The sequence below is a fragment of the Opisthorchis viverrini genome (genome assembly GCF_000715545.1).
Source record: "Opisthorchis viverrini unplaced genomic scaffold opera_v5_322, whole genome shotgun sequence".
NCBI lineage: Eukaryota > Metazoa > Platyhelminthes > Trematoda > Opisthorchiida > Opisthorchiidae > Opisthorchis > Opisthorchis viverrini.
The window spans coordinates 285,669-298,427 of record NW_008751975.1 but is presented as its reverse complement, the minus strand read 5'-3'; the positions used below and the strand labels follow the sequence as shown (position 1 = coordinate 298,427).

At 44.9% G+C, this 12,759-nt stretch overlaps 1 protein-coding gene across 1 annotated transcript in view; it reads right to left on the bottom strand.

The window, feature by feature from the left end:
* Positions 1–4,896, bottom strand: part of T265_15000 (hypothetical protein) — a gene marked incomplete at both ends in the record, with an annotated part of 55,457 nt that extends 50,561 nt beyond the window's left edge. The window contains 3 exons of the mRNA XM_009176151.1: positions 652–1,117; positions 4,287–4,777; positions 4,810–4,896. Of these exons, the coding sequence (XP_009174415.1) occupies positions 652–1,117; positions 4,287–4,777; positions 4,810–4,882 (1,030 nt within the window). The remainder of the gene's footprint in view (positions 1–651; positions 1,118–4,286; positions 4,778–4,809) is intronic.
* Between the last annotated feature and the right edge of the window lie 7,863 nt (positions 4,897–12,759).

Genomic DNA, 12,759 nt, shown 5'->3' with positions numbered 1-12,759 from the left:
AAGCCTAGACAGGGGAAGTCGAGTGGCGGAGGTCGGATTCGAACCGCGGACCTTCAGGTTAGTAAATCCGCGCTCTAACCACTTCGGCCATCTCGCCTTGTTTTCTTGTTTTGAGATTTTACATTTTGCAACCCCTCTAGGTAGTATTTCAATTGTTATTAGTTCCGCTCACCTGTCCTGAAGAAGAATTCAGCTATGAACCAATCTTAGCCTCAGGAGCACGATAAGAAACCTACCAAAAAACACTCGTAAAGGAAGTTATTGCCAAGTACAGGAAAAGTATCCATGTGCACAACGACACAATTGAAAGGTGGAGCATTTACGTTCTTCTGGGTTTCGAATCAAACACAGAGATTATCCAACAAGAAGAATCCGGAGGAAGTGCAAACGAATGTAGTTTACCAGCCTCCAATGAACGAAAAAACAGTATAATCTTGAACTAAAAAACGCCACAGTTTGTGATTCAGTTTTCCGAAGACAAACAGACCGTAATTCGATCTGTAGCACAATCAAGCTACGAAATACGAGATCAAAACAGGTCACTTGAATGGTTTTTCAGTCATTCAAAATTCGATACATTTATTAACAAGTTCGGAATATTACTATAATGCGCACAAAAAAGTTTGAGACTGAGACACTACCATCGCTTACATAACCAGGAAACAAATTCCTTTTGCACGAGAGCGACATCAGCTAGGAAAAATTCATCTAGCCGTGCACTTTCTATCTGTGTCGTAAGCCAATGAGAAATTGCAGGAAGTTCCCGATCCGGATTACTGAGTACTTTTGGAATTCCTTGAGCTTCCAAAGCCCCTGTGCTGGCTTCCAAGGTGAGACGCCAAACAATGAAGTCCAACAAGTAAGCAGGGACAAGATGAGGAGAATTGACCACATTGTAAGCACACTCGGGATGCTCGTGAATCCAAGGGCTGTCATTGGAAGTGTGGTTAAAAACCAGGTCTGTCATAAACAGCACGGACCACTCGCTCTCCAAACGCTTTAGGAAAGCTTCAATGTCGGGCCAGTCAACGGGCTTTGCAGCCCCAGGTGGTGTGAAATTTGGGTTAACTTTCAACTGATCCCGTAGCGAGTATGCCGAACCGGAATAACCCAACTCCTGTAAAGACGTAAGATGTAAAACGAACTTAGTGATACTGGTTGTGAAGTTAGAGCGAAAAACCTACCAAGGCATTTAATCACATGCCATGTCGAAATCGAGTGCCAGTGTCATCAGTGATAACTGATCTGAGCTCACATAACAAAATCACTATCTCTAGCGATCCGAGCAAAAATAAAAAAGTGCCACTAACATTCATGTAGTGCAGCTTCCTGACAGAAAAATATGGAGGATGGCCTGAATATCCAACGGTTCGCCGTGAACACCGGTGCACCATAAAACACCGTAGAAATATTTTTGAAAGATAAGAGTCCCGTGAATTTAAAAAAGCACGGGACAAATGGTGGTCGCCAGGATTTCCCCTCGATCTAATTTTGTGCAACTTTGGCATTAACATCGACCAACAGACCGTAAACCCTGGTATTGAAAACACATCTAGAAAGATTGGTGGGCTTGGATTATGTGGATGACAATCTGGTTGCCTAACGAAAGTGGGTTAACGTGGGTTATTCTTAATAGAGTATCGGAAATTGTCCTTTGGTAGGTTCTGCACCTCAACCGAGAAGCTTTACTTCAGGTATACTTATCTTAACTGTTACCAAAACCGCTGGCATATATGACTTTGAAGCCAGGCCTCTCCAATATGAAGACCACTTCAAATAATTGATCAGCGAAGTACTCGTAGCATACCAGGCAGCAGTGGGGGCACTCACTACTTACACCCGAACATGCCCAATTTTTCTTGACAAAATAGAAGCTGGACGCAGAGGGATCTTCGGCCCATTTTGGTTTGAGTCTACGCAAGTATTCTTGTGCGTTGTCACTGAGCTTGCTGTCATCTAGTTCAACTGCACAGCTGATACCCGTCTGCTGCATCCTGGGTTTAATAAATAATCGTTCAACCGTAACACCCTTCCGGTTGCTAGCTGCTATGCAATTCAGTGCTGAGATACTGCCAGATTGCCCAAGCCTAGGCAGGACCAGTCGAGGTACCAGCTAGAGCCACAGATCTTCCGAGCAGTAAGTTCGTACCTTACCCATTGAGCTATCTTCTACTCCATCCTGGGCGTGTGTTGGATGACGTTCGCAAAGGATTAGTCTCGCACATGGCGTCCGCTCCCAAAATACTGCTCAGACGTTTTTATTCCTATAATTTCGGTGTAGATACCTTGCTAGTGACCGTTTGCCTTAAACTGGAACTTGACGTAAGTTCCCAGCAATCTGCATTTTCACTTTTCATGGCCTTCGTCCATTGTCTTATGACGATTGGTGGCCAGTTTACGATATAGATGCACTGTACACTATGATGACATTCTGCGAAAGCTTGATTATCGCAGCAAGTTTTTCAATGTTATCAAAACGTGATGGATGAAACAGCTCCAGCTCTACCCGGTCTCTGTGTAACAACCACCTACGCACAGAAGCTTCGTTATTGCGAACGCAGCGTATTTAATCAACACCAACCGAATAGTTATTTATTTGAATAGAGGCATTTTCTGACCGATAACCTACTGACGATGATGATGATGAGGCCCTACTGTAAAAGTTCAACGTTCATATGCTGCTGCTTTTGGATGACTGCACTTTATTCTCGTATTCTGTAAAGGAACTGAAGAAGACCACTATGGCCTTCGGTTCACCGGCACCTCGCCTTGACCTGAAAATAATAATAATAATAATAATAATCAGCCGTAACATCCTTTCGGTGCCTAGCTGCTGTGCCACCAAAGGAAGCATAAAGACTGAGATACTGCCAGGTTGCCCAAGCCTAGACAGGGGGAGTCGAGAGGCAGAGGTCGGGTTCAAAACAAGCAGTTGAGCCGTCTTGAAAATAAGTGTATCCAAACCAATTGTCTTTTGCCAGCCCACAAAGGGGGTGAAAAGAAAAACCAAATGTAAAAACAAGCTGTTGGGAGGTAGCCTACTATGTGAATTTCCGCTGCCTTAGCAGTACATCATTCACAGACTCAACGCCTGGAAACGAAACGGACACGCATTCCGAGACTCAATATGTTATTTGGTCATCTTGAGAAATTCATTCATAGCAATCAACACTGGCTAGTGCGGATGCAAGACATATCCACGAAATCGAGGTTTTTCGCCGCTTGCATTTGAAGCACGTTCTGGATGCGCAGCATTCGTCTCAGTGACTGCCGCATTAGCATCCCATGTGTCTGGCAGCTGGTGCAACTGCGATGACTTCGGTGGTGCAGTGATCACTTGAAAACCCGGTAGAAAACTTTGCGAGCTTGCACTGACTCCTTCACCATACATGAAGTACTGCTGCAGTCTTGAGGGCCACTGAGAACTCGGAGTGTATTTCCGGTTTCGAAAGGTTCGGTATCAACACGGGTGGGTCTTCTACCCATATAAAATGAGATTTCGAAAACAATCGGTGTGTTGCTGTGGCCGAGACTCGTAGCTCTCCCTGAAACTCATAACTGAACCAGCAGCAACAGCGGGGACGAAATCAGTCTGTCGACTTACTTGGACCAGGCTTTGCGCTGATACCACAGACAACAGTATCAGAGACAGTGACATCAACGTTGACACTGACGCTTCATTGCCGCACAATCATACAGCTTGTAGTATACGGTGTCTGTCAGTCCGATTGACTTATATGTAAGTATTGGTGATGTACAACCTAGTTTACTGGGCTTTGGCTCATGAACTATGTTTGTTTTCCATCCACAAAAATTGTCGTGAACACCTGCCTTCGGAAAATCAGTCCCCCGGTGCTTCCATAGCGTGCATGCTACAAGTTCATTCGACTACATTTAGAGCGAAGGTAAATGACAAGGACAGAGAAAAGGCCCGCTGCTAGTATACCGAAAGCATCAAGAGATGCCTACATCGCCCAGTGCCCCATCAAATAACACGGAAAGAAATTAAGGGCACGAACACCACCGACATCGATCAGCCACCATTTTGAAACGTGATCATTCAAGCGTCGGCGGGGGTCACGCGAACCCCATCGTGGAAGGCAAGCCGTGCGAACTACACCTAAACGTATCGCAAGGTCGTAGGTGGCCTGCACATACGGCATTGTTCTAACACCCGACGCGAAATGATGATGTGGTCAGTGCAGCGCATAACGATGCATATACGTGGTGTCCATGTTTTGTCGGACGCCAGAAAAGGAATTTATTAACATGTATTTTCCACCTACCTGAAGTGGTGTAAAGTGGATCATATTGTAACTGCCTTCTTTGGCTGTCATCAGACGGGACTCCCATTCCGTGAAATACCCCAGGTTCTTTGGTATATACGTTTGCACCACGACACCATCGAGCTCCCATCCTCTCCCAGTGACATCTTCGTCCAAATCCGGACCCGCTGACCGTGTGATGAAATGTGGATCGACGGTCAAGTAACCGGTTCCAGCGACGTTCGATTTATCGATATTATTATTCGGTGAGCCGGGAACGCCGCCATCGGTTGAGAAGTAGAAATGAAAGGATCCAGAAACCGGTAGAGGCGCCAGTTCAAAATAGTTATCGAAACAGTCAACAGATCGTCCCGCCAGTGTGGGGTTTATTAACTCCAGCTCACGATATTCGTTACGTTTGAATGGCTGATTCTTTTCAGTGGGATAATTAATGAAAAATCTGACCGTCTTCCCAATCAAAGTAACATCTGGGACAAAATGAACCGAACAATCTAGGAGCGTCAGTAAGAAGTGTGCGCATTACCCTTTTTTACTCGGTAAAGTTGTCCTTCCGTGTTCATTCCATCAGAAATGATGAACTCGACAACGTTTCGCATCTCGATTCGGGCAACTTATTCAGGTCTTCTTTCGAAAAAAATCCACAGTAATAAATTTCCAGAGTGTGGAGAGCGGAGTCCCCGAATCCACTGGCCGTTTGCGAAAGCAGACGAACCTATAAACCAGACCCGAGTACCTGATTGGTCCAAAAATTGTCACGTGAGGAGCGAAAAAATTAGCGTCACGGGGCTTCCTTACAGCTATTGACACATATCCGACGAGCTGGTATAGAATCTCCTGTTTCTGCTACCCACACCTAGAATATATAGTGCAAAGGTAAATCACTCACAAGATCGCACATAAATCACTTTGGTTTAAACGAGCGCGCAATCTTGGCTGTGGAAAACTAACCAATCAGTTTGCCGAATGTCTGTAGGCCATTTGCCGCCTTTCAACATCGAGAGAAGTTGGAAAATCGAAAAATGCGCTCAATTTTCCACACAAATTAGCAAGGCACTAGTGTATCTTTTGAGCATTTAAACAAGAATTATTCTCCCACACTTCGTTAATAATCCACTGATACACTGTAGTGAGGTGCACTTCCAAGGCTGTTTCCTGCGGGTTTCAAGCGAAGACGAAAGAGCAGCAATTCTTGCCTCGTGTGACCCTGCACCTGGTTTCAAGTGGTGTCTGACGAGAGATAGGGCGTTTCACAAAATGGAACTGAACTTTTGAAAGCTACTATATGTCCCTGATGGACTGAAAGACAGGCAATTGGGCTCAAAAAAACGCTCCCAACTTTTGATCCCCATCCAGGTAGCCCGGGTCCCTGTGGTCCTAGGAGAGTATTTCAGCGGAATTTTTCCGACAGAATTATGATCGCTTAAGTGGGCAATGAAATTCGGTGAGTTGCAAAAACTCAGACATTGACCAGGATGCTTTCCAGTTTGAGCACATATGCAAAGAAATGAAACATTTTGGCGCAAACTGTTCTATTCTACTTATAAAGGTTTTCGCAGATAAAAGCATTGTGCAGCCAAGGGGCCCCGGGCAAAGCCTGAGCATGGCTGTTGATTTAAATGCCCGTGCAAACTTTGCCATACCGTGATGCCAGCAATTATATCAGGTCCAAAACGCTCACCATACCCAGTCGCCCGCCATGGAACTGTGTCGGTAAAACAACCTTTGGCCGCTACGTTGTCTCTGAGACATGAGGGGAGGTCGTGCTTGTATCCTAATAGTTGAGTAAGGGTGTGCTGCTAGTAATTCTTGAGTGCCGCTTGGTAGGGCCAATTCACCTGAGAAGACGGGTGCGTTTGCCAGATAGAACACAAAGCACGGTACTCGACGCATGTGGCAAAATAGTTAGATGCTCCTCATAGCACAAAAATCTAAAGTCGTTCCAAAATTATATCGGTTGAGAGACCTAGTGTGGTAATCGAGACTTCCTTAAATGTAGAGGAAGAGCTTAGGGTAAGCAACGCTAGCCAAGAGGAAATGCAACCATTTAGCACCAAACGCTTGCAGAATTCATTCGCACGCAAGCTGAGTTTGAAGCCTCCAGTCCCTCACCGGAGCTCCGCCCGGGTATGGCACAGCGCATTCGCACATTATTGTTAGTCAGTGTAGCTAGGACAATCTCGATGAAATATTTCGAGATGTGCTCGAATACGAGAAAACAATATTTGCCACCCACCTACTCAATTAGAAGATACGAAGGGGAATTCTGATATAGGAGTGATCCTCACGCATGTGTGTCAACCAGTATACCGTAGGGTAAAGCATTTTTCATGAATTATTCTGGCTGTAGAAGAAACTCCACATTTTATCCATTTCAGGCAAGTAATATCCTCCGGGAAGCGCCGATATCTTATTTCACCAGACCGTTTTCCATTTCGAGGCATTATCTGACCTCGATTGGTTCCCTCATCTAAATGAATCATATGTGCAGGTAGTTTGCAGAAAAACGCAAGAAATCTTGTCCATTTGCCGGATACCGAACGACAGAGGCCATCCCAGGATGGACTACATTATTTACTTTTGCCCTGTCTTGCGTTCGGCTTGCCCGAGAACGAGCACGCATACCTTTCCAAGTCTAAATATGCTGCTCGCGATTTCAACCGGCTGATGCGGCTTTGATTGCATATGCCTCCTTCCGTAGAACTTTAGCAGCTCTTTATGATTTTCGAAGACTTTGGAATGAAGAGAGCATTCAAGCGTGTCTGGACATCTTACCAAACAACCTCGGCCACCATTTTGATGAACAACAGCTCATGGATTCAAGAATTCATGGATTGACAGATTGATTGAAGTACGTATTTGAAGTGAGCCAGACACCTAAATTTCTTCTAAAATCCATCTTGCGGTATTCTGGCCCATTCTGACCACACACGACAAAGTTGATCACAGGATCACTTCTGAACTGAAAATGGACGCTCTTTCCGTCAGTCAGAACAAGGTGCAACATAAGTGGCCACAGCATTGCATCATCTGCATCCAGCCGGGTGGCGCTAGTTATGGAACTCCATGATTTCAAGTCGTCCGCAAGAAGTGGGTGTGGACGTGAAAGAACCCGAGATTGTTAACGTGTAGCAGAAAAAGAAATGGTCCCAAAGCAGAGCCCGGTGAAACTCCGATGGAAACTGGCATCGGATAATTGTTGTTCAGGCCTACTTTCACTAGGAATAGTCTGTCAGATAAGACGTGTGTGAGACCATATTGCATGATTATGAGGAGTGAAGAAATGTGATATCCAATATGATTCCTCTGTCCTAAGCTTGAGTTAAGTTGTCCATAAATAAAAGAATGTTCGTCACACCGGAATGGTTTAGGAGTAATCCGTGTTTAACTATGAATATCAAGTTGTTAGTAGTAAGATTATCTAGGATGGCCCCTAGCACAACGCGTTTCCTCACCTGGCCCGGTATGCTGGTGAGGCTAATAGGACGATGGTTGCGATGGTTGCTCACCAGTTTCGTAATTTGGCGTGGCAATCGCTTCCATCCGAGGGGATGGAAGCGACTGAAGTGACTGAAGAAACACAATATGGAAATGCTTTGCCAATGTAAGTGACGTTTCTTCGAGGATTCTTGGATGGAGATCTTCCGGTCCCAATATACTGAAGGGCTTTGTTTTGTGTGAGTGTTGTCCAATGTCCTTCCCCTTGAAGACGAAGTTAATTGGAGGCCGTTCGTAGTTAAGCCTTGCCAAGAATGAATATGATAATGCCGCTGGGGGTAGAATACAGGCCGGCATAGTTTCCCCGTGAAATTTAGATACCATTATTGGACAAAATTTCAGTTCCTCGTTTCTGTCCCTCAGGAAGAAGGCGTTTGGCTTATTTCCTTGGCGCTGTTCCGTGTACTCAAATAGCACAATCCTGTTTTTCCGGGTGTGATCTAGTATTGAGAATAGTCTTCGCATGTTCTATTTACGGATCTCTCATTTACAGCGGTTCCGCACTGTTCAAGCTCACCTTTCACATTGCATGTAGTTAACTTTTGGAAAAAATTGTTTAGACCTCTAATCCAGAAGACGCCAAATCCTTTAGGTGGATTTTTGGTCAGTCCGACCTTCTCTGTTTTTTCGGGACAAGCAATGCGCCAGAATAATGATTCTGCAGAACTCTCACGCTGGAGCTAGTCGTAGATTAAATTGTTGAACGGAGCTGCTCATTTCCGAGAAACCTGCACGGCAGAAGTTGCAAACCCAGGTTTGAGGTTCCTGGTTTCCTGCACACTAGTGATGAAATAAAAGATCAGCGTGCAGTTGTCTGCATGTTCTTGGAGATATTCAATTACCACTTGATCATAACGGAGCGCCTTTCGTTAATGATGACCAAATGCAGCTAGAATGGCAGTTAGCCTGCCATTGGTGCAATGAACCAGGTGGGACCTAGCACTCTATTTAAAGTCTTTGGTCAACACCGATGCCAAATATCCAATGGTCCTGATTCGCTGAAATTCTTCCCAAAGAGCTTTGAGAGCGATAATATCACATTTACATAAGAGGTGTGTGAATTGGTAGCTTAAGTGATTATATGAGGAGGTGACTATCCTCCGATGGGCACTGGACAATGGTAGGCCAATATGGAAAGAAGAGACTCGGTCCAACGAAGCTAAAGTTGATTCGAAGGTTAACCACATACGGTGCAAAAATGGTGCGGAAGAGAAGAATTAAGATGGACTGGCCAGCATTTAGGTATAAAGTGACTCCACTTGCCTTCCTACGTTTTGAATCAGTTGGGAAAACATGGAAGCTGTCGATCGAGATCTCCACGTTAGAGACTTCTGGCATAAGCCAAGTCCCCGTAGGTGCGATTGTAGGCGCTATCAGCTGCCTAATATCACATAGTTTGTTGAAAAAACTGACCGCATACACAGTTCAGCAGAATCCCTGCCGCGTCCGGAATTGGGAATCCTAGAGTTGTGTTGCCGGAGAGGCCGGCAGATTTATTAGCTGTACGCCGGAGGGACTGTACGCACTGTAATTGGAAGAAAAATGGATAACATCTACTCAGTCTTTTTAGAAGGATTAACCACGACTGAAGAAAATATCGAAAATGTATGCAGTGCATCAAATTAAGTACAAACCAAAAGCCCCGAAACTTCCTAGAAATGGGTAATGACGTGCGTCATACGATACGGAATGTCGGAAAACACCAAGGTCAAAAGTATGTTATTCGTGCTCAAGGCAGCATTTTGAGTCGTTAGTTATACACAAACGGAGATGCTCGCGCATTTAAAATGCTTTCAAATTGTGAAGTAACTCAACGGCGATTCTCATACGCACCCCTTACATTTCTCAGATAACCTAGTCGGAACAAAAAATAATCATCATGGCGTTAGATTATTTGATGATATTTATTCGAGCTCTGAAATTCATTCCATGCACCCGCAGCTTTCATGAAAGTTAGTTTAACGGAAAAGCGGAAAAGCTGGTTTCTCTACTTGTCTTCTGTGTTGGATTTGAAAATATTCTCAAGGCCAAATGAGCAACAATTACACCCTTTATGTCAGCGGAACATCAAAATGGAGCAGACATGCGCGATCTGAACAAGAAATTTTTCTATGCTTGCGGCAGACGTCTCACAAAATGAAGCCAAGGGATTCGCCACGACTTAATAGTTTTTTGTTATTCATCATTATCGGCACACGCTATATCGTGTGTGCCGCAAGATTTCACCTTCACCGTTATACTGACAATTTTGATGGTGCCATTTAAAGAATTAGTTGGTTTATGTGCAGGACTAACCGATGGCACAATACGATGTCCAGCGCTCCTAAGTTCCGGCACAATTTCAACGGGTTGAAACGGTCTTATGCGCGCGCGTACCATGCACTTTTGAGGAATATTAGGGATATGAACTACGAGCCAACCATCAGACCGTGTACGGCAGTCGCGACGCCATCATCACGACGTCATACTTAAGTTCGTGGACAACCTCGCACGGAACATCTTCGAGAGTCAGTTGGGTTTGTCATGGCATTTAGTATTGCGCATAGAATCGTAAAGTGTTAGGATCGATGAGGATGGACAAATCGAGTCTTAGGGTCCATTGAGGACGTGGCGGAGTTCATTGCTACAACTTATAACGGGGAAACAAAAAGCCGCATCAACAGTGGGGACACAAAGCGAAAAAAAGTGTCAAGCTGTCCGCTAGGGAGCACTATGGTGTGAATAACAGTGCAGCCCAAATTAGCAGGCAGCCTAAATTGGTCACAAATTCTTACCACTGCGGATGTGCGATGCTATTTGACTTCAAAAATGGCAATTGGAATTCTGTCGGATATCCGATATGCAGACAATATTGCTGCCATCTTTAAGGAGAAGGTGAAGATGTTTTCAACTATACCTAACAAAGTTACTACACCCTTTGGTGTGCACCATGCACCCACAAAGTGTAAGTTCACACTCATGAACGTGCAGTCACTGAACACGCCATTTTACAATCCAGAGAGTGCCACACTTAGTTGCGGTGCATTTATCTTATCTAGCTTATTTATTTAAAATGGTATGAACAGTCTAGCACCAAAGCAAGCAAACTGAGCGGGATAAAATCCCAAAAAGTTGCAATTTCAAAAAAAACCATAGTTCTGCCTAAAACAGTCTGAGTTTACTCCACGTAATTTGTGTGTATTTCTCCTTCTGCCTATTACAGGCGCCCTGGACGAGTCGCCACGGGCCCCAAACAGGTGAGGATAGCCAGTGTATACTTCTTTTTGAGTAACCTTGAGCGATCACCGTACCTATACTCGACCTGTAATTAGTGTTTCGGCTTCAATACACGTACACTGTTTCTTCACCCTGGTCTTTTCTCACGGGCCACTCAGACTGTGTCAAAGTGTGCGTTGTGGTTCATGTGGCTCTATCAATGTGAATTCCCATATCTGCTCATTTCAGAACCGGCCTTTACTGTATCCTCGTGAACGTCGCGCATCGTTGATTCCTTAGAATCCCACACTACGATCTCGAAAAACCTCAGAGTTCATGACGCATTCCGTTTGGTTGGTTGCGCACAAGTCAGAAAGCGCGTGCATTCAAGCTGCATTTGTGATCAAGTAAAGTCAGGAAAGAGTTTGTTGCATGAAACACATACGGCGTGGGATGAGTGCTGTTTAAATTTAATATTGTGAGAATATAAATCTCACAATGCAAATCGTATACATGTGACTTAGACTTTCTCCGTTGAATTATCTTTCTGCACACAACATTTTTACGACAACCTACACTACTCTTTCCAATAAATGTCTGACGGGAAGCCAACATGTGTTTTTGAGCGGAACTACAATTCCCAGACATTTCATACTCGGAAGTTGCTTTCAGTATATTTTTAATTTAATTTATTTTATTTTAGTTCCTTGGATGACCGTCAGCAAAGTGTAAGTGTTCTGTGGAGAAAAAGTCTAACATGTAAGGCCGAAAAGAAGTCGGGCGTCGGTTCCCGGATTCTAACCGCAGACTCGCCGGTCGCCACGCACAAGCTTATCTAAATACGCCATTGGGCCAAGGGCTGCTGTTTGTGGAAAACTCTGTTCAGCAGTCGGGTCTATGTTGGCCGAACCGAAGATTCAGATATGGGCCGCGTGACTTGGCCAAGTCACTGTTTTACTCGAGGTCGGCTTGTAAATGAAAATATTTTGAAATTTGCTTTGCTGATAGTCTTGGCGCGTGGAGGAAAACAAGTAAGAGGATGAAAGAGTAAGACGATTTTTGCCGATGTGCGGAAAAGTTGCTAAAAATGTCTGATTACATGGCGTAGCAAGCGGTATCAACCGTTACTTTCGTTGCGGAATGGCAACTGTGCACCCATGATATCACCAGGTTATCTGATCTCATAAGTTTGCATATAGTCTTTTGGTACATTTGAACTGATGCTCAAAATGCCAGTTTTCGGTGTAGACGAAGCAATAATTCCAATTAATGTACACGAGTGCTCAATTTTCCTTTCTCGGTTGGCGAGCTGAACCACCTACTCGTGGTGCCGACCGGGTAGCCTGGACGTCAGTTTGGCGGAGCTAAGAGTTCAGCAACTCCAGACAGGGCCAACCACCCCGTTTGGTTTCAATGTGCTGGTTACTTTCGACAATGTATACTACGAACCATCTGGCGCTTCCGCACCAGTTCCAACCAGTACACAGGAGAGACTCGTTGGGTTCACGTGTGAGGAATGTGGCAAATGCTGCAAATCGAAAGCTGGCTTGGTAGCCCACCATCGGGTTCATGAAAATGAAAGTGTTGGTGCGAACATGGTTGCCCAAGTGGCCTAAGCTGAGTGATTCCGCCTTTTTTCGACGAAGATTGGCCTGAGCCAACACCGCCGGCACGCACACCCCACCCAGCATAATGCGGATAAGCTTGACCGAGTGAAGTATTCCGGTACCCGCTGGTCCCAGCAAGAGTCACAATCGCTCTTACGCCTGGCTAACAATTTATA